The sequence below is a fragment of the Gobio gobio genome (assembly GCF_949357685.1).
Source record: "Gobio gobio genome assembly, chromosome: 9".
NCBI classification, from domain to species: Eukaryota; Metazoa; Chordata; class Actinopteri; order Cypriniformes; family Gobionidae; genus Gobio; species Gobio gobio.
The window spans coordinates 14975449-14998652 of record NC_137115.1 but is presented as its reverse complement, the minus strand read 5'-3'; the positions used below and the strand labels follow the sequence as shown (position 1 = coordinate 14998652).

The 23204-nt window shown below is 40.0% G+C and overlaps 1 protein-coding gene across 1 annotated transcript; it reads left to right on the top strand.

Annotated features, from left to right (window-relative positions):
- Window positions 1–11888: 11888 nt before the first annotated feature.
- Window positions 11889–23056, top strand: gldn (gliomedin). Its single transcript, XM_079825068.1, has 10 exons — window positions 11889–12576; window positions 14145–14196; window positions 14290–14316; window positions 15008–15106; window positions 17674–17784; window positions 18073–18201; window positions 19072–19137; window positions 19231–19353; window positions 19582–19732; window positions 20308–23056. The coding sequence occupies exons 1-10, from the start codon at window positions 12121–12123 to the stop codon at window positions 20771–20773; spliced, it is 1680 nt and encodes a 559-aa protein (XP_079681194.1). The 5' UTR covers window positions 11889–12120; the 3' UTR covers window positions 20774–23056.
- The last annotated feature ends 148 nt before the right edge of the window (window positions 23057–23204 follow it).

The window sequence follows — 23204 nt, the reverse complement described above, 5'->3', positions numbered from 1 at the left end:
GAGAGAGTCAGAAGCGGCTCGGAGTTAAAGTTCTCCAGTCCCAGAGAGCTAGGCCTTTCTTTTTAAAGTATCCCTTTCCCCCTCCCCACACCCTTTTAAATAAATAAATATTGTTTTAACCTACCTGCTCTTGTCTGTTTGGTCGTTGGGGTGTTTTTGGGACCTCCTCGGGGTGGAAACTGAGGGAGGAGCGAGACTCACGGTAGTGGTGGTCCGCTCCGACCTGTGACAGATTTGGCGTAGTCGGCAGGGTTCCACCTCGAGTTGAGCGACCGAAATTCCCCAATGGCCAGCGACGAGGTACCTGAGGCCCCACTCCGAGTCATGCCCATGTTTATGGGCACCCCCTGGATCCAGAAGTATGGCGGAGCAGAATCAGAGGTGAGATTGTCTGAGTGGAAAGCCCAGATAGAATATCTGGCCGGGATCCAAGGGTTAAGTGCGTCCCAATATCAACAGTTTGTGTTGAACTCCCTAGAGGGGGAAGCCCGACGAGAAGTCCAGGCCGCCCCAGAAGCCATCCGAGCCACCGCCCAGTCTGTGTTTAACTTTCTGACAGAACAATATGGAGACACCACGCCCGTATCTGTCCTCCGAGCACAGTTCTTTAATTGCAAGCAAGGCCCTCGACAGCCCATCCGAGCCTATGCGCTCCGACTGCGAGAGCAGTTCACCCGGTTGCAAGGAAGACGCGACCATGGGTTGGGAGATGGAGAAACTCTGCTGCGGGATCAATTCTTGTTAGGACTAAGAGAAGGCCCGGTGCGACAGAGCCTGCGAGTGCAGTTTCGACGAGACCCAGAGATGACCTTCGAGGAGTTAAAGAAGGAAGCGGTGGCTCTGGAGTCGGACCAGGCAGAAGTTGTTGATCCTCCAGTGTGTGCGGCCATAAGTGGAGCGGCAGCAGCAGCAGTAGCCCCTGAGGGGGTAGATTGGAAACAGACCTTACGGATGGAGCTCCTAAAAGACGTCCGCGAGCAAATGACAGCGCTGTCCAAGACGCTCCTGGAGGAGTTGCGGCTAGGCGTATTAAGTCAGGAGGTAAGGCCTGCCCCTCGAGAACGAGCTTATTCAGGTGGAGGCCGAGACCCAGGGAGGCAACCAAGCCGGCCTGCTCACCCTCGATTCGAGTGGGACGAACAGGGGCGCCCCATTTGCAACCGTTGTGGTGAGCCCGGACACTACAGTCGGCAGTGTGGCTCCCGACGAAGCTCAGAAGGGGGTTTTTAGGTCAACCGGCCACTGTGGGTCGAGTGGCCGGGACCCCTTTAGATGACCCATCTCCAGCAACTGGCTCGAAGAATAGATTGATTGGGCATAGCCCTGTGGTGGAGGTCCAGGTATGTGGTACTAAGGTACAGTGTCTAGTAGATACCGGATCTCAAGTCACCCTGTTTTCAGAGAGTCTGTCGAAGGAGTTGTTTGGAAGACGGAGTATGCAGGAGACTGAGGCCCCTTGGCTGACTTTGAAGGGAGCGAAGGGGTTGGACATCCCCTACATTGGGTACCTATTGACTGATCTGAGGATCCATGGGATCACCATACCCCAGAAGGGGGTAGTCATCGTTCAGGATCATTGTTTGGGGACCCATCGAGCCCTTCTGGGCATGAACGTAATCTCGGAGTGCTGGGAAGAACTATTCCGGGCGAGGCCCGTGAAGACGACACCACCTGCAGAGCAACGAGAGTGGGAACGCATTGTGGCTGACTGTCACTGAATACAGACAGCTAGAGTCCGAAGGGACCGGGAAGATACCGGCTGAGTGGCCTGTCGTTATGCCTTGTCCGTGCCAGCTAGGAGTGAGGCCATTGTGTGGGTAAGAGTCCCCCAACAGGAATATGGGCCAGAAGGCTGGGTATTAGTGGAGCCTCATCTGGATTGTCAAAGTGTGGAAGTGGCCCGAGGATTGGCAGTAGTCCGTCGAGGACGAGTACCTGTGAAAGTACGCAATGAGAACCCCTATTCCATACACCTACATAGACATCAACGACTGGCCCGAGTGACGATGGTTGATCCCCACCAAGTAAGGGAAGCAAGGGACGTGAGCTTCCGACAAGTGTGTCCTACCGTGGTTGAGGTGGCCTTAACTCAAACCGACTCGCCCCCGAAGAAGGCTGGGGAAGAGATGCCCGGCCATTTGGTAGGTGAGTCCCTGCGGGGAGAAGAGTTGGAAGAGGCCCAGACACGTAAACTGCGAGAACTCCTGGTGAAGTGGCAACATATATACTCTGCACACGATGAAGACTACGGATGTACCAATGTGGTGAAGCACCGAATTCCCACAGGGGAAGCCGGACCCAGTCGCGAGAGATACCGCCCCATACCGCCTACCTTGTACTCTGAGGTTCGAACTCTGTTGCAAGGGATGCTTGACCAAGGGATTGTTCGAGAAAGCAGTAGCCCCTGGGCAGCCCCCAAAGTCTTGGTGCAGAAGAAGACAGGAGCCTGGAGGTTTTGTGTGTATTACCGGAAGTTAAATCAGGTGACTAAGAAGGATGCCTTCCCCTTACCTAGGATCGAGGATTCACTTGCCAGTTTAACTCAGTCGGCTTGGTATTCCACGTTAGATCTGGCAAGCGGCTATTGGCAAGTGCAGGTGGAAGAGGTAGACAGGGAGAAGACCGCCTTCACGACCCCCTTCGGGCTATTCGAGTGGGACCGGATGCCCTTCGGCCTTTGCAACGCTCCCGCTACGTTCCAGCGACTGATGCAGCGATGTTTGGGTGGTCAATTGATGGAGTCCACACTAGTATATCTAGACGATGTTATTGTCTACTCCCCAGACTTCGAGTCCCATCTGCAACATCTAGAGAAGGTCTTTCAAGCCATGGAGAAGTACGGGCTGAAGCTCCAACCGGATAAATGTCACCTGTTGCGGAGAGAAGTAAAGTTCCTGGGCCACTGTGTAAGCGCTGCTGGGGTCTCTGTGGACCCGGAGAAAGTGTCAGCGGTACGAGAGTGGAGTGTCCCGAAGACAGTGAGGCAAGTCAGATCCTTCTTGGGCTTTGTGGGGTACTATCGACGGTTCATTAAAGACTTCTCCAAGATCGCGAAGCCCCTGAACCAACTTCTGTCCGGGACAGGACGCCCTCGAGGCCGTGGATCTCCATCGATTGCTTGGGACTCTGAGTGTGGGACAGCATTTCAACGGCTGAATCAAGAGCTGTTGCAAGCCCCGATCTTGGCCTATGCAGATTTTACCCAACCTTTCGTCCTGTACACAGATGCCAGTAACCTCGGCCTGGGGGCAGTGTTGGCCCAACGACAGGGAGGAGTGGAACGTGTGATCGCTTACGCTAGTCGGAGCCTTCATCCAGCCGAAAGGAATGATGGCAATTATAGTTCATTCAAGCTGGAGTTGTTGGCATTGAAATGGGCGCTCAGCGAAAAATTTAAGGACTATCTGTGGGGCGCTAAGGTACAGGTAATCACTGATAACAACCCTCTTGTACACTTGCAGACAGCCAAGTTAGGAGCTGTGGAGCAGCGGTGGATGGCACAGTTGGCCAACTATGAGTACGAGCTCCAGTACCGGCCTAGGAGAGAGCATACAAACGCAGACGCTCTGTCCCGACTCCCGGAAGTGGGGAGTCTGGGGTGTCCATCTGAGCAGCTACTAGATCAAGAGGAGAGGTATATGGTGGGCATTGTTGAGGCGCCGAGGCCAACGAGAGGCGATGCCGATAAGCTGGGGTTGGGATCCCCGCCGCTGGAGAGAGCGGCAACAAGGAGACGGCGGGTTGTGAACGCTGAGCCGATGGCTGGAACAGGGCCGAGGACCAACACAGGCGGAAAGACAGGCTCAAGTTGGGATGGGGCGAAAATTGCTGGGACAGTGGATGAAGCTCCGATTGAGAGATGGGGTGATTTGTAGGACCATCAGAGACCCGGGGCTGGGAGAGGAGATCTGCCAGATCGTGGTACCGGAGGGTCAGGTACAAGCTTTGCTGACGGCATATCATGCCCAGTTGGGACATCAAGGAAAGGAGAAGACGGTATCCCTACTATGCAGGCACTTTTATTGGCCAGGGCTGGAAGCATCCGTAAGTGCCTTCATCCAGGCGTGTCCTCGCTGTACCTTGTTTAAATCTAGGAAGGAGCCCAGAGCCCCGATGGTCCCGATAAAGGCAAAAGCCCCCCTTCACATTGTGGCTATGGACTTTCTGACGTTGGGTAGACCAATGGATCGTTATCAGAACATCCTCGTAATTACTGATCTATTCACCAAGTACGCCTGGGCTGTTCCAACTCTGGACCAGACTGCTAACACCACCGCCGCTGCTTTATGGAGAGCCGTCTTTCAGCCGTTTGGGTGCCCTGAGTTTCTGCATTCCGATCAAGGGCCAAATTTCGAATCCCGAGTAATCAAAGAACTGTGCCAATTGTATGGTAGCACGAAAACCCACACCACGTCCTATCACCCCCAGGGGAACGGGGGGTGTGAACGATTTAATCAAACCTTGTTGGGCTTGTTGGGCACGCTAGACCAAGAGCATCAGAGTGACTGGGTGAGTACCCTACCAACCTTAGTCCAGGCGTACAATAACAGTGTACACAGCACCACTACTGGAGCAACCCGCTCGACTTTGGGGTGACCGTCTTTTTCTGGCTAAACACGACCTCATTGTGAGTGTATTGGGCAATCGGGGAGCTGTCCATGTCTCTCCCATAGGTGGATCTCGAACATGAAATGATGAAAGAGAACAATAGGTTACTGTCGTAATCCCTGGTTCTCTGAAACATCGAGTGGAGAGATCCACCAGCTTCGCCCCGCTTGCAGCACGAGAAGCAAATATACTTACTGATGTACAGCAGCGCATGCAGGCTATATATGCCCGTAGGTAAGGGGTGGGGCCTTACCAAACATTGGCTGTGCGCTTTTGCCTGTTTTGTCAGACTTGGTGCAATTGGATGCCCTTCCCATAGGTGGATCTCTCCACTTGATGTTTCAGAGAACCGGAGTTACGACAGGTAACCAATTGTTTTGTGAAGCACTGAAACAGTTTTTATTTTTATTCAAAAATATTACTTGCTCTGCTGTTGAAGGACTTAGCTGAATTCTTTTTTTACACATTTCTCCAGCCTTTGAAAATACGACTATCAAACAGTTCAAAGGCCTAGGTACAGGGGGAATGTTACCATCCTCTGCAACCTCCAAAATGGCAGGACGAGTGCTCCTCAAATGGCGCATCATGGATGATGTATTGTTGCAGAAGGCTAGTTGCCTATCACAATACACACATTTCAATTTATTTGGTGTTTCCAAATGGAAATGCTCCCACACCACAGATATACGGCATCTCTTATGTGGAGCCTCCATTTTTATCTATTCTATTAATATATATCTATATCACCTATGAATCTATTTCTATATAATTTTATATTTCTAACTTATGCTGTGCTATCTGTCACTATCTTACTTGGCCTATATGGATGTGTCACTATATCTATCCTAACTATCTGTCACTACCTATCAGTCAATATCAGTATAATTTTAATCTAGCCTAAATATAACTAACCAAAGCACACTATAAATATCACTTATATCACAAAATTACTGCTATCACAAAATCTCTCTCCTCTCACAAAAACCCACGAGGTGAAGATATATTAACTTCACTTTTAAACTGTGGGGAATTAGGTTCATACAGATGTGTGACTGTGTGGTTTGTTCCCGCCCCTTTCAATCAAAAGCAGTTTCGACAGGTGCCAGCTAATGAAACCCTTCAAAGCTTAATTTAGCCATAGTCATGTGACATGGGTGTTTCGAATCACAGTTTGGAGCAGTGTTTCGAAACATCTGCCAAAGCGCCGAAAGGTCAGTTTTGCGTCAGCCATCCCTAGTATTTGGTTTGTGTTGTGTTATTTTATTGTTTAATAAAGTCACCTTTTCTTCCTGCACTTGAGTCCTCACTCATTTATACTTACCCATTCCTGACAAATTTTATCTTCAACAATCTCTTCATGTATGTCTTGTAGTATGTCTTAAAGCATCAAGAATATTCAGGAATTTTATGGTTTTCATTATTCGATTTAAAACAAAAACAAATTGTTACAGTGAACACAAAAGCTATTTTGTGTCTTTGGTTTGCCCTCTTTGTGTGTCTCTATCAGATTCAGAGACGTTGTGAATTCACTGAACGCCCACTTTAATCGCTAAAGAATTTATGGAAATAAGCTGACATCTTAGTCAGAGCAGATGCATGCAGCATTCTGGCATTTTCTTTGTAAAGAGAGGGAAACTTTAATGGTTTCACTTTATTTTGTTGGTCCCTTTAACACATTCTTTTGACTATAAGTAATGTTACACCTACATGTCTACTAACTCTCATTAGAGTGTTAATATAGTATTAGTAGACTGGAAGGGTTAGAATAAGTTGACATGTACTTGCAAAGTTACTTAGTCAGTAAAATGTCTGTTGGGGGACCATCACAATACGTAAAGAGTAAGCCGGCAGTGTACTAATACTCTAATGAGAGTTAGTTGACATGTAGAGTGTTCTAGGTGTAAGTCAGATATGCCCTTCTGGTCCCAAGATATAGCTATTTTTAAGTCTATCTATGATAGTATAGTAATACGCATCTCTACTCATTGACTTCATCATGCTGTATATGACTGACATTTATTAGTTTAATTGATTTGTGTAGTGTATCGAGGGGTCAGAATCTCTGGGTGGTCCTGTAAAGACTCTGACCCTCTCATAAAGGAGGAGTCAACCTTTTTGAACATGCAGCAACATCATATACTACGTATATGGGGCTGGAATGTCTTTCTCGGAAAGAAACAAGCAATGTTTAATTCATTGGAGAACAAAGTGTCTGCACATTGAAAGCCACGTCATTTAAATATGTTGTCACTTCAATACAGCCTTTGTGGTCCTTGAGTTTCGCAATTCTTCAAATAAGTTGTTTGTCCCCTGTAGCAAAACTGGGCAGGAAGCCACAAGGAAGGGAATTGTGGGCACAGTCAACCTTACATTTATAGATTTATGGTTTCTTACTAAGACAGCCAAGAAAGTGCTTATAATTGTGCTTGCACTTTTTTGTGATAAATATTAGTTAGAAAACTCAGTAAGTAGGCCTGCAGGTTAATTTTTCATGATTATGTCACACGTCTATGTCACACATTTTTCGTGATTATGTCACACGTATAATGTCTTTCTTTATTATCCATCCACTAAATTACTTTGGCAGCCCATCACCACACACCTAGCATCCCATGTGTTGATCTCTGGGATGGTTGTGTGTTCAGCTTAATGAAAGCAATGCTAGCCATACGCCTTCTGTGGGTGGACATTTGTTCGGTTTCTCATGAGGAGTGCCAAGTTACAGAGAATAACAGCAATGTTTGAGACACAACGCACAGGGAGAGAAGCCAAACCACTTCCTTTTACTGATTATAGTCCAATGTCCACTCATCTGACCCCTCTGAGGTCTGAGGACCTGTTATATAAAAGTCTTGCATAAATGCAATTTTTTTTAAGTTTACATTGTTTAATAATTAATGTCACCACTTTTTATGAAAAGGTCTTGCTTTGAAAAGGTCTTGTGTTCAAAGATGCCCGTTCAACTTTCATTTTGGAACTATTTTTTAATCATGACGGGACGTGTTGGAGAAACGTCTTTTCAACAGTCATTAAATGGCCAAATGTTGCTGGGATCCTATCTTAGGTAAAGTATGGTGTGCCACAAGACTCTGTTTCAGGTCCATTGTAATTCCCTTTGTGCATGCTCTTAATACATGATGTTATTAGGAAGCATGGCATTATTATACAGATGACATACATCTTTATCTCGAGATCCTTTCCAAAGCAGCAAACTGTGTTGTAGATTTCGGAGGCAAATGTGCAAAAAAAAAACAAAAAAAACCACATTGTGAGTGATTGGAACTTGACATTAAACATTTTTATTTCCTTCAGCTAAATTCCAATAAAATGGGAATACCAATATTTGTACCAAATCCTTTCAAAAGTAAGCTGTTTGACTACAATATCTGTCTAAATGGTACCACTTTTGTAGAGCATGTCAAACAGTCATGTTGAATTGGACATTTAAAAGCACATTTAGGATGTTTTTAGTGCAGCACAGTTGATCTATATCACCCTAAAGGAGCTGGGATCTGCTCTGTTCATAATGCAAAAAAAGTTAGTTCAAATGTTCAAAACTTAAAGTTATGATAATTGAAATAAACTATTGGCTGAATGTCTTACTGTCTCCATAAATAAGCTGAACTGTATCAGCCAAATTTAATTATTCACTGGTTATGTGATAGGTTCTGTGTCAGTTATAGCCCCTCATTATCAGTCAGGGGAGTCAGTAAAATATAACACTCTTGGCTGACCTAAACTATTTGAGCTTTAAACCGGTTAAAGGTTAAACTCAAATAGTATTGCAAGCCATCCTTCCTGCCAACATAAAACCAGGTGCATTTTATAGCTTAATTTTGCCAAGATTCACCCACTGAGACAGGAAGAGACATTCTAGCTCAGATTTTCAGAAGTAAAATGTACCAATTGTTTACAGACATTGCTTGTAAAATATATAGTTGTGCGCAAAAATTTATAATTAGGGTACCTGGGTACGTTTACACGACAACAATGTAATAAAAGAGGAAACGTTTTTCCATCGCGTTTTTCGCTGGACAGAGCGATCCCCCGTTCATACAGGTCCACGAAAACGCTGTATTATGCTGCCAGGCCAGTAGTTGGCGATGTGACTTTGTAAAGAAACACTACACACCTATAAACTGAACAAAAAATGCCATATTTTAATGTCACATGTCTGTCTTATCTTGTGTAGCACATGTTGTGTTTTTGTCATTTCTGGCCATGTGCTTGCGTTTGTTAGGTGTGGTCTGATGTCATGTCTCCAGTCTATTGTCAACCCCGCCCATCTTGTTATCTGATTATTGGTTAATTCGCCCCACCTGTTCTCCCTCATTACCTGCCTTGTTTGTTCCCTTTATAATCTCCTTGTGTTTGCAGTCTTGTGCTGGATCGTTGTCTGATGTCATCTGTTCCCTGTCACGCTACATGTTCCTGCTCCTTGTGTTTAGTTTATTTCAAGTTTGGTTTTCCCCCTCGTGGGTGTTTTGTTTGTTTTATTTTATTATTAATAAAAACACATCTCCCTGCAATTGAGTCCTCGCTCCCTTTTCTCCCAACCAACCATGACATTTAATGATCTGAGCACATGGTGTGAAGCGCATGGCGATGGTGCACTTAGAAACCACATCTCTAAAAACCACATCTCCCTGCAATTGAGTCCTCGCTCCCTTTTCTCCCAACCAACCATGACATTTAATGATCTGAGCACATGGTGTGAAGCGCATGGCGATGGTGCACTTAGGGTGTGAATCCACTTTTGCTAGTTTAACAATGGAATAAACTGTCCGCATGGTCCAAAAGGGTTGTACCTAGTCTCTTAATGAGTCATGGGTGGGTTTTGGGCATAACGTGCAATAAACCAATCAGAGTCTCATCTCCCATTGCCTTTAAAAGCCAATTGCGCTTACACCATGGCGGATTCGCTATTTACACGGTGGAATTTGCTAGCGGAAAGACTGAACGCTTCTCCAGAGAGGAGTCGTTTTCCTTTTTTGTTTGTGTGCTGCTGCGCGTCTCTTTGTATGTAAAAAGCAGACTGTATATGCATTGTGCACCCACTTATAGGCTCATATTACTAACGCACCCTTTAAATAACACAAAAAATAGTGCACTATTTACTTTAGACCAAGTTTTTGTTGGTCAATGGTGCAGTCGTTTTCAGTTGCCTCATAATAGCAATGCGCCAACAATGCGTCTAAACCAACCTGATCTCACGGCAATTTGTACATATTTTACGAGTTGCCAAATTGGTCATGAGATAGCATGGCCTGAACAAACCTTGTTTTCAGACCAACATGCCCATGCTATTTAAACAACGTGATGCTGGACGTGAAAATGATAACTGCGTTTGGCTGAAACTAACAAAAAACACTTGCGTCGCGCCTGGCATCACATTATGCCAGTTGTATGATAGGGCCCATAATATGCATGCGCATGACATCATCGTTTTCACAAATTCACATTTCTGTCAGGACCACTATCCCCAAAGATGATTGATTGACTATTACCATACAGTTTGGATTGGCAGTATGGTTCTCTTCTGGGCAAGAACTCCTTGTGCATCCATGCAGCCTGATAGTACTGAAGGAGCTTATATGTATGCTGTAATAGACAGCGTATCCCTATAGGTAGACATGATCAGCTGACACTGACAGTGCAAACATGCACTTAAAAACACGTTTTCAAAAGTTGCAATTTTCAACCCCCAAAACAGCATTGTCATGTAAATGAATGGCCAAAACAAAAGTTTTTAGTTGAAAATGTTGTTGTGTAAATGGCCCTTTAACAACCTCATAAACTTTCTTAAATCCAGAGATTAGTAACTCCTCATAAATGCTCATTGTAGCAGCAACACAACTTCATTCTGATTTATATAAACCTATGCACCTGTCAAAAATATTGTACCAGCTAGTCAAAAATACATTGCTGATTTTTATGTAAAGTAAAATGCGTTATTTTGTCATTTTAGCATTACCTTCATTTGCTGATACTAACTGCCTCATATATAAATCCTCTAAAGCATTTTAATTATTTAAATGAGCAGTTGACAAACAACAGTTGTTATACTATCCAAATCAGTATGACTATTTATTGACCATTTTTATTTGCTTTAAGTGAAATATAAGACTGATTTGACCAAGATAAGCTAAAATTATTTTTTTTTTTTTTCAGATTTAAGGTTAAAGCCAATTATTCTCATAAGCCAGACTTCTGGCCACTGACACCTTGTTTGCCAGTGAAGTTGTACCCAAGTAACTTAAAGGAATGACAGAAAAACAGAACTGAACTGAAATGACCTCCACGCTCCCCTCAGCACATGCTCAGCTCAGTACAGACTCTACTCAGCACTGATACCTTGTTCCTGGCTTGCGTGATCACATAAACCCAACCAAGGAGCATGTAGCCCAGCTTGTATGTTTTATTTGGCAATGACCTACAGCTGCAGGGCAGAAGACCACAAAACACAACAGACTTCACGGCTTCATACAGCAGTGCATCATACCAATGTTTATCAGAGGGAATTCTAATCTTTTTTTAATGCACAAATCATCTGGTTGTGCATAACAGGACCATATTATTAAGAAAATTATATATTATTAATGTTCAACCAATACTGGCAGTGCCTGCCATTTCCAATTATAGGGCAGATGTATTTCACATTCATTATATAACTACAGAAAGTGAAGACCATCTCAGTGAGAGTGAGGTGCTAACTGATATCAGATCAAAACTAGAATTACAACTACAGAAGTGGGTTGTGTTGCGTGATATGGGCAATATAAGAATTGCATGTCAGGCCTTAAACTTCAGAACCAGCCCGAGTTCCCTTAAGGGTCTCGGCTCCTTTAGCTGCTGACATTTACTCACTCTGACATGTTCATGAAATCACCTTGGAGCTGAATAACTTTTTTTGTCAGTAGTGTTTGGTCTGTATGGTTCCATTGTCTAATATATGGTTATACTTTCAGATTTTGTCAGCTAAAATGTTTAGTACAATGCACATGTTCTGGTGTTAAAAGTTATGCTACCTTTGCCAAGAAAGCTTTGAATGGTCTAATAAAAAAGTACATAAAAACCACTACACATTTGAAGACATTTGGACACAGTCTTCATAGAATTTGGAAAACTGTTTCAGGAGAGTGTTTGCTGAAATCTTGCTGTAGCTCTCAGATTGTCTAGTTTTCTTCCACATCATTGGCTGTTGGTGTCGATGTGGATTATGCTGGTCAGCCCACGGTCATGCTGAAGAATGGACTCTACTGCATATAAATCAGGTGACTGCACAAGTGGGGGGTTCTTCTCCAGCGCATCAGGACGGCACAAAGCCAAGCAGCCCTCAGTCGCACATAGACTCGACTCGAAACAAGGACTTCAATTGTCCTGTCTGCCTTTTTTTAGGACAATATTCTAGACTTTTATTATTCAGGCTTATTTTTGAAAGTGTTGACTTGTAGTACATTTTGCTTTGCCGTTTTTGAACACTTTCCGAATTTGAATTTCGGAGAAGTCAGAATGCTGGATCCACTGGCAGAGTTGAGAAGAACCGGAGGCTTTAGGCAATGTGGTGGCCGGTTGTCCTGGCAGATACGTTGGGTCTTGTTCAGCATATGCGTGCTGACAGTAATAAACTGTGCTGGCCTGGTCCTGCTCCTGGTTCAGCAGAGAGAGTTGTGGGCTCATCTGACTGAGGTGGAGCGGCAGATGGTGGAGATATCTCAGAGCTCTGTGGTGGAGTTCATGACACAGGTGAACGAAGATGAGGCAGAGTATCAATACTCAAGAAACAAACGCCGCCGGCAGCATCGAGGGACACGACCCTTAGAGGAGCATGAGGGGAGTGTGGGAGAGGAAGTCTTGGGAGATTTCCAGTATCATTATCAGCAGCAGCAGACGCATGGGCCGGTTTACCAGCACAAAACAGAAGAGCAGGATGGAATGATGATGATGATGACATACTCCATGGTGCCAGTAAGAAAATTATGCTGAGATTGATTTGTTTATCTATATTGATTACAAATGTGAAATCTTCCATGTATTTATGCACTGCTATTAAATGCCTTGTGCCTTAGAAGAGGCATTTTGCCATTATCAATCATTCAGTTTCAAAAACATCTTTACAGCATCATCTTGCCATTTTACAACCTAAAGTAAAAAGAAAACACTTGCCTTATCCTCACGGGACAGACTTTTGTCATCTGTAGTGGACATTATATTTGAGTGAATTTCTCTGACCCCATGCTTGTCACAGTTTTAGTCTGTCCTGTAAAAGAGCACATTCAGGGCTTTTCAGAGATTCCAAATGTTTGTAGGTTTCACGATGACAACAACTTGGTCTTTAAAAATGACTGACATTAATTTAGTGATCAAATTTAGCACTTTTATGGAAAATGATAATATTTTTTAATTATCATTTAAATCAAATTCATTTCCAATTGTTTTTCATAAATCAACATGGGATTTCTAATTAAAATATTACCCACATATTGCATAAAGTAAAATGTTATGTCAATTAATTCCGTTATATATTTCATAACATAGTTGAGAATCATCTTTATACAAGGTTTGGCTAAAAAAAATCCTGGAACCAAAAAATTGATTGGTGAATTGGTAAAAAAAAAAATCCATTTGTTTTTGCCTATACACTGTAAAAAAAAAAAAAATCAGGTCTCCAATTGAAAATGTTCTACTGACTGATCACATCTAAATTTTTTAGTTGGCCAAATGGAATTTCTGTGAATTAAATTGCATCAATTCACAGAAATTCAATTTGGCCAACTGAAAAATTTAGATGTGATCGGTCACAAGAAAATTTTCAATTGGAGACCTGATTTTTTTTTTTTTTTTTACAGTGTACATGTCATTTAGGTCCTGGTGTCCACTACAGAGGATATAGCATAACATGAATAACATATAATTTTTCAAAAATAATTTTTGTTTTTCAATTGTTTCTTATACTCTAAATAATGTAATGACTTGAAAAAAATGAATAATTTCAAATAATAACTGTATTATATGTCTGAATTTCCTGATAGATTGAAATGTTTCTTATAAAATTAAATATATATATATATATATATATATATATATATATATATATATATATACACTAATATTTTACATTTTATCACTGTAACTAAAACTCTCATAGGAAAACAAAAAAGGTAACAATAATTTTCTGCCAGGACATTATCTGTTAAATTTATGGACATTTTGTTTAACACAACACAGAGCAATACAATGCAATGCATAATTCAAAATAAGTAGCCTATGGAAAATTCCTTCATACAAATACAGTGCATTGTGCCCTATTTTCACACACTTTTCTTCAGTTAAATGAAGAAATAATACTGTATATGGTTTATCTGTTGTAAATAACTTTTCATTAATACAGCTTTGTCTTCTGTCTTCTATTCACAAATGCTGTTTCGCTCCTTTTAATTGATGTTTTTAGATTTGCTCCGGTGGTTACATAATTTGATTCTTCTAGAAGACTTGTGAAGACTTGACAACAAATATAATATCTTTTTTTTGAACAGGTAAAGATTCTGCTGGACATTTGCAACAGTACTAAAGGAGTCTGTCTGACTGGTGAGCATTAGGATCTATTGGCTCATTTTTATTTTCATCTCCTGAATTTATAGTCTTTAAGTTTACAGTTTGGTTTGTTTTCGGCTTCCACAGGGCCACCAGGACCACCAGGAATTCCAGGTATGAAATAAAATTCTAATGGTGTTTATATGGGTTATATTCTGCCACAAGAAACAACCTAATAAAAAGAAATGCATATTACAACAGATATTACATTTTGCTCAAATTAAAGGCAGTGCAAAAATATCCCCTTGATGTATAACATCTTTAAACTTTGATCTTTCATATTTATAATTTTTTGGTTTTGGTTACGCTTTATTTTTGATGGTCCATTTTAGACATTCTACTTAATATAAGTAACTTTGCAACTACATGTTGCAATTAACTCTCAGTAGGGTATAAATAGACTGTTAGTTCAAGGTTAAGTTTTAGGGTCCAGGTTAGTAGAAAAAGCTGACATGTAGTTGCAAATTTATTTATAGTCAGTAGAATGTCTGTTGGAGGACCATCACAATAAAGAGTTAGCAGATATTAAGCAGTCAGTCTACTAATACTCTAATGTAGTTGCAAAGTTAGTTATAGTTATGTCTAAAGTGGACCATCAAAAATATTGTTACCTATTTTGTTCTTTTTGCAGCCACCCTCATAACAGGCTTCATTTTATTTTTTTGTCTTCTGATTTAGTTGTGAAATACAGTATGACACTGTCATGTTCTTGACATTTTCATGATATTCCTCTGGATACATCATTGAACTTACACATATGTAATATTACAAATAATGTTTTCCTCAAATAATGTCATTTTTCTAGGCTTGCCAGGTGTGGACGGAATGCCGGGGTATAATGGAACAGATGGAATTCCAGGGTTGCCAGGAGAGCCTGGAGCACATGGAAAACGAGGAAAAAGAGGTCAGCTGTACGCAAAATAACATCGGAATCCATCATGCACATGAATGAATATAGTCAAAAAGGCCTTCTGAAAGAAAATGTCACCCTTTCAAAGCTCTTTTTCGAAAATTTGTCTGCTTTCCATAGCTTTTATCATCCACTCAGGAAGAGGAGAGGGGAAACTTTAGTCACACAGCAGGATTCAGAAAGACTCAGAGATCTCCCACTGAATAAAGCAGAACTCACGATAACAGCTGACTGACTGCTCTGTTCTGTTCTGAGAGCACAAGAGCCCACAGACAGACTAGAAGTATCATTCAGCAAATCAATTATGATGTAACTGAATGAAATTCTTTGTAACGTGGTGGAGAGAATACTGGAAAATATTTCAATACAGTTTAACGATGATTCCATTTGTTCCCTCAAGTTGTTCCAAAGTGTTTCTTGAACACAAAAGAAGATATTTTAAAGAATGTTGGTAACCACAGTTGATGAGCTCCGTTGATTTCCATAGTAGGAAAAATACTATGAAAGTCAATTGCTACCGTCAACTCTCACTCACTCATTCAAAATTTTCATTTTCATTTTTGGGTGAACTATCCCTTTAAGTTTCACTTTTACAAAAAAAGTAGCAAGTTATTGTTTATTGAAAATTCATGAATCAGAATGCACACAGATCAGCACTGTTTAGCTGGCTAATTGGATGTTACAAGCTGTTTAGAACCAACAACCACACAGAACCCCCTAGCAACCACCAAGAACACCACCTAGCAACCACCTAACCACTCACTTCAATTCATAAAATGTAACTAGATATTCATGTACTGTTGGTTGGTTTACTTACAGTAATAACAGTGAATCATGCATATTTAGTAACTAACCAACACTTACTTTACAGTGTCCTTGTTACACATTACATGTAGTTACTGTAGTAATAAAGATTACACTTTATTTTAAGGTGTCTGTGTTACAAGTATACATTTAAGTACTGAGTAATAATAATGAACTACATGTACTTAATACAGGGTAAGGGCTAGGATGAGGGTTTTGGTTTAGGATTATGTGACAGGGTGACCTGTTTGCACACTGCACATTTCCCAGTGTTAAATTAACACTACTCAGAGTTTATATAATCCACACTCATATAGTGTTGTAAGTAACTTTGAATCAGTGTTGAAGTTAATGAGATAATTAAGAGATTAATTGAGGGATGATTGAGCATTGATGATGAACACCTGATGATAATGAGCAGAATAAAACAAAGTTAATAGTATTTTGCTCATACTCAGTAAGAAGATCTGTGAATTAAGCCACTACACAATGATCATATTCTTATCAACAAGCAGCCGACAGCATCTAAATGTGTTTTTTCTTGCTTTTCTTGCCTTAGCAAACTCAGTTACGGCAGCCAGAGAAACACCAACATTAGAAATTTGTCAAACTGCACAACTCAAGAAAACACTGATCACCATGATGGTGACATAAAAAAACAAACAATTTTCAACACAAAATCAACTAAACAAATCTGTTAATTCTCAATAAGAGCTTCTGTAGACGTATAGCAGACATAAAGTCAGTCTGGTTAGTAATGTGTGAAAGTGGTAATGCTGTTTGTGGAGTTGTTTAATCCTCCTCTGCTGAGATCTTCAGAGATTTAATGTCTTATTTTATTTTCAGTTGATTAATCTAAAGCTGTGGCTGAAGTCAGTTGTAGTTCTTGTGTTTCTCTTTTCTTCATTGATTCTGACGATTTCAGGTGTTCATCATTAATTCTCAATCATCACTCAATTAATCTCTTAATTATCTCATTAACTTCAACACTGATTCAGAGTTACTTATAACACTCTGGGTGTGGATTATATAAACTCTGAGCAGTGTTCATTTAACACTGGGTAATTTGCAGTGCATGTAATTGTGCATAATTTATAGTTATTACTAATAACTACATGTAACACGTGTAACAAGGACACTGTAAAATAAAGTGTTACCATAATAACTATAAATTATGCATAGTTACATGTTCTTACTACCGTAATAACAGCGAATCATGCTGAATTAGTAACTAACCAACTTTATTTTACAGTGTCCTTGTTACATGTTAAATGTAGTTACTGTAGTAATAATGGTTACACTTTATTTTAAGGTGTCCGTGTTACAGTGCAAGTGTATATTTAAGTACTGAGTAATAATAATTAACTGCATGTACTTACTATAGGGTTAAGGCAGGATTTGGGTTTGGTTGATGGTTAGTTGCATGTAATTATGCCTAGTGTACTATGGTAAGTACATGTAACATATGTAACAAGGACTCTGTAAAATAAAGTGTTACCGGGTTTGGGTTAGGGTTAGTTGCATGTAATTATGCATAATGTATAGTTATTACTAAAGTAACTATAAATGATAAAGTTACATGTAACCAACCCCAAACCAGGCCCTAACCTTATAGTACATGTAGTTAATTGATATTACTCTGTACTTATTTGTGTAATTAGACTGTAGTAATAAACACAGCGCTCTGGATTGTTTGAGAACTGTGCTGCATGGAGCTGTGAATATATGATTTTTTGCTTCTTTGTACTTGTATGCAGGTCCTCTTGGTGAGAAAGGTGAGCCTGGTGAGAAGGGAGAGCAAGGATATCCTGGACCCCCAGGACCCCCTGGAGAACAGGGCGTACCTTCAAATGATGTCATTGTAGAGGGTAAAGACCAGTTCTATTTCTATTTTTAAGCAATAAGGTGAAGTATGTGAGGCTGTAGGAATGTAGTCACAGCTAAAGACACGACTACGTTCACAAAATGATCAGGACTTTGAGTGCAATGTTGCTTTTATTAAATGGCTACTGTATAATGAAGTTGTTGAGAACACATTTTCATTACTATGTTATTGTGTTGTCTTTTTTTTTTTTTTTTTACAAGAAGCCCTGCCATATATATAGTTGATCGCAACAATGTTGGTGTGATAAGTAAGTTTCTGCTTTAATCTGAAGGTCCACCTGGTCCAGTGGGACCCCCTGGCCTTCCCGGTCCACCCGGTCCTCCAGGTCCCCCCGGGCCTCAAGGGCCTCTAAGACACAGGAGCCACAGAGCACATCTTCCCCTGGGGAAAGAGTCTGTGGGTGAGTGAGTTGGGTCTGAAAATGACAAAATTGATGAATTGTGTATATTCATATTTCAAAAAGAGGGCATTTCACCTTTCACCATTATTTTATTTTAAATTATGAAAAATATATATTTACTTTTAAATACAGTACATTTGTAAACTGCAATTGTGAGTAGTATTTGTGATCCATTATTTTTCTTAAATTCTTGTAATTCAGTATTTTTTAAAACTGTAATATGGTAACACTTTAGATTAGGGAACACATATTCACCATTAACTAGTAGCTTATTAGCTTGCATATTACATGCTTATTGGCTGTTTATTAATACTTATAAAGAACATATTGTCTTATTCTGCATGAACATTTTCTAGATCCCTTAACTCTACATAACCACTACAACAACTAGCTTACTTACTATATATAATTTATTGAGGAAAGCTTCAAGTTAATAGTAAATGTGTTCTCTAATCGTTTTACCAAAAGTATTATTTTGTTTGACAGGAATGAGAATTACCATTGATAATAATGGAAATTATGAAACACTAAACATACAAATGCATTGCATTATTTACAATAAGATCAATTTATTAATTTTCTTTTTGCTCTATAAGTCTTTTTTCCCTTTTGATTTTGGGTTGAAACCAATAACCAACCAGGACACCCTAGAAACCACCAAGAACGCCACATAGCAACCTTACTTGGAAAATGTATCTTGATATTTATGTAATGTTTATTACATGTCTTTAATGATACAATAAATTCATATTTTTACCTTTTGATTTTGGGGGAAATTTGACCTAAGAATCCAAAATTGGATGACTTTCTCCTCTCATAAGATGCATCATAATATGTAATATTATATGTAATATCTTTGTTTATCTTTAGGTCACCTTAATTCAGTCCCAAATGATGATACCATCAGCCAGAAAATGGCATCATGGAAGATAAAAGGTACCAACTAGAGCAAATGATTAGATGTTCTACATTTTTACACTACTACAGCCTTTATTAAACTTTACATTGGATTGTGCTTGTGTTTGGCAGACTGTGTTATAAAGTCGGTGCAGAACCCTAGACATCTGATGAAGATGAGCAGCACGTTTGGAGCGTGGATGATGGACACTGGACACGACGATGAGAAAATTTGGGTAGCAGAACATTTCTCAGGTACAAATATACAGCACATAAACTCCGCACTTAAACTCTTGAATAGCATGACCCCATTTACTACCATTTGCAAGTTTTAACTCCAACCAGAATTTTTTAATCTCTGAAGGAATATAAAAAAGATGAGGAAAGAATCTAACATTGTGCACTAAAAGTTGTCATAGAGCGTCATAGAGCCTTGTATTGAACCTGGAACATGTTCATGTTCACGAATTCTAAATTTTTCAGGTCGTATCATAAAGCAGTACAACAGTATCGCAGCGTTCCAGAACAGCAGCAGTGAATCCATTGATGTCCGGAAGTTCTTCCAAGGTTGCGGCCACACTGTGCATAACGGCTCCATATTCTACCACATCGCTGGAACCTCCAATATTGCTAAGTATGATTGAAGAGAGCATGGGCATATTTCAATGGCATGGTTATAAGTGCTTTAATTTAAAGCCATTTATTTAATAGATGTTTAAAGATTTAGTTAAATTTAACACTGAAATAATAAAAATCCACAGATATTTAACTTTTTAATTCATGTTTAAATGTAGCCTAATATAAATGTAATAGGTAAAAGTAAAATATTAGTTAAATGCAAAAACAAAACAAATACATTGATCACTAACTTGGTCTAATAATTTTCTTAGGGATATTTCAACCTAAAAAATGTACATGAACAATACATTTTTGGCTTTGGTTTTCTTCTACAGAACATAAAATAAGAAATATTGCAGAATGACCCAAGAGCTTTTTTCCATAATGAATCTTCCCCTTTTGCCATAACTCTCAAATCTCATATGCAATCGCAAGATTCCTTATTAAAAATGATCACTTTGAACATTCTGCTAAACATTCTGTTTTTTGTGCATAGAAAAGTGAAAATCACAGCTTTGGAACAACATGAGACGGAAAGCTTTTTTTGTATATCTATAATAACTCATCCTGTCAATTCTCCAATATTTATAGGTTTGACCTCCAGACCAAGATCTTACACATAGTGAGCATTGACAACGCCCTCTATCACAATCGATCTTACCTCCTTCAGAACTCAAAGACTTATTTCAAATTGGCAGTGGATGAGAACGGTATCTGGATCATATTTGCTTCCAACATTGACGACAACATCATGGTGGCGCGGCTGGATGAGAAAACATTCTCCGTCACCACCTACATCAACGCCACCTATCCCAGAACCAAGGCCGGTAATGCGTTTATCGCCTGCGGGATCCTCTACGTCACGGACACTAAAGACACAAAGGTGACGTATGCCTTTGACCTCCTGAAAGAGAAACCTGTCAGTGTCAGTTTGGATCTGAGGGCAACTGGAGGGGTTCTGTCCATGATCTCATACAATCCCAGAGACAAACATCTCTACATATGGGACAGCAGCTACGTCAAGTCATACCAAGTTCAGTTCTTCTCAGATGAGTAATCAGAACTGAGGGTGTGTTCACACTTGGCAGGTTTGGTTTAATTAAAACGAAGCCGAATGGTGCAATTGCTCTGTTATTGCGGTTCATTTGAATATGTGTGAATGCCATACGAACCCTATTGCGCACCAACAGGCAGACCGAGACCCCTGGAAAGGTGGATTCCGGTCCGCTTATGAACCCAAAACACAAGACATCTAAACAAGCCAAAAACATGATGTGATGTCACACGATGCATCCCTAAAAAGGAATGCTCAAAGATACCTGTTTTTTCCTCATCATAATCACGATGCTGCCCATTACGGTTCATATAGGCGTCAGAACCACTGTCTTCTTGCAGCAGATATTAATTTGTGTCTGTGACGGAGGAATTCCTGGTGCTGTTTTGACTGAGCAGTTCTCAGCTGGTAATAATACCATGATATGTACACACATACAATGAGGGCATTTAGCCCAAAACACTGTTTTGGTTGTTCGGTAAGTTCCGTCGCAAAATATACGTCATAAAAGAACCAAGAGAACTGAACTGCAAGTGTGAACACACCCGTAATTGCAATACTTAGTATTTTGTTTTGTCATGTTCATGTATATTTATATTTATAAGCAAATAATAATTAATGCTTCAGTTGTTACCCATATTTTTTTCTTGAGTGGATAATAGATCAAGAATAAATTACTATTTTAGTGATACTGGTAAGATGTTCATGTAAAGTATTTGGACACTTAAGCCATGCTTAAAACTTGGTATCATTGAATTAGAAATATTAGACCTGCAAACAAGCTTATAAAGTGAGCTTGCTTCTCTTTCTTTAACTTGGTTTGATATTATTAATGTAATGATATAGGCACTTTTAAACATGACTCGAGTATCTAAAAGCATTTTGGGGCTACTCTATTTATTACATTTTTGGTATCGTTTTCACTTTTAAATGTTGCATTTTCCTACTTTTTGGCCAATTTTAAGTGACTATTTTTTAATTCATGCAACACAAGCAGAACAAATTTTGGTGCAAATTGTTCGCAAAACCATTTGAACACCATAAATTGAATGGTTTTACAAAAAATTCTGTTTACACAGAAATGTATTCTACTCGTTTCATGAATGAGGCCAAATTTGTGTAGATAATAAATGGAATTTATATGTGCATCCTATGATTTCTCATACATAACTACTGCTGTGAGTACTTTATTTCAAATGGAAAAAGTCAACATGAAACAACCTTTTCCCCCCTTCTTTTACACAACAGATCTGAGAAAAAAAACACCACCGGTAGACACGCTTTGAATGGGACAAGGTCTCACTCTGAAAATTCAAATTCACCCAACCCTCTGGGCCTCTTCGGTCAAAAATGACCGAAACATTTTCCGTTGTGAAATATTTTCTTTTTTTTGCTTCATCGGAATGTGATGACACTTGGTGACTTTTGTCGCATTAGCTATGTGAACACACAAAAAATCATAGAGATGATTCGGTTATGGTAAATGGTCGGAAAAATTGTCACACTTGGCTCCTACACGGTCCAAAATGGTCGACGTAGGAAATTAATGGGAAATACGCAAAAATACAAAAACTCAGGGAATCTTTTGGTGATACAAACCACAAATCAGCCATGATGCAGAAAAAAGTGCACAGCAATGTAGGGGTGACACTCTAAAATATCAAGAGTGCAAAATAGACTGTAAAAAAAATTGTAAAATTGAGCCAAAAGACTCAAATAAGAGGTTAAAATCAGATCAGACCCAGATTTATTATGCTGTGATAAAACAAACCTGTTCATTTTTGTTACATTATTGAATTTTGATGTTAGGTGACCCCTAAACGGAGAGGCCCAGAGGGTTAAAGCATCTTCACAAACCTAAACGGTAGCATACTGTTTTCCATTATTTTGTATTTTCTAGTATTGCTTTATTATTATTAGCTTTCTCATGCCAACTGGAAAGTCAGTTCAGAGATGGCGTAGGGTTGGAGTAAGATTATGAAAGACAAAAATGATATTTCTTTTGAAATGCACTGATGAGCCCTACATAAGATCAGGGATGTGCATTAAGGCAATAAGGTGTATTTTGATTTCATGTTGACTTCAAGTTGTGTTACACTGTTAGTATGTATGAAGCAAAATATATTTGCTAAATATTGTTCAATTTATATTGCATGCATATGTATCTACAAATGATTGTAAATCCTTAAATAAAACCCTGAAATATGTTCATCTAAAGACACGTCGGGTTGAAATAGTAAAAGTGAAATGGCTTAATTCAAATAAAAAGAATTTATTCAACTTACAAAGGTAAAACTTTGACCATGACAGAACTACCTGTTCCTTCGGGAATATCAACCAGTGTTTTTGGGGTTTGCATTTGCACACACACAGACAGATCAGGCTGTTCAATAAATACACATCAGACCACCGGTTGAACATTTAAAATACGTAC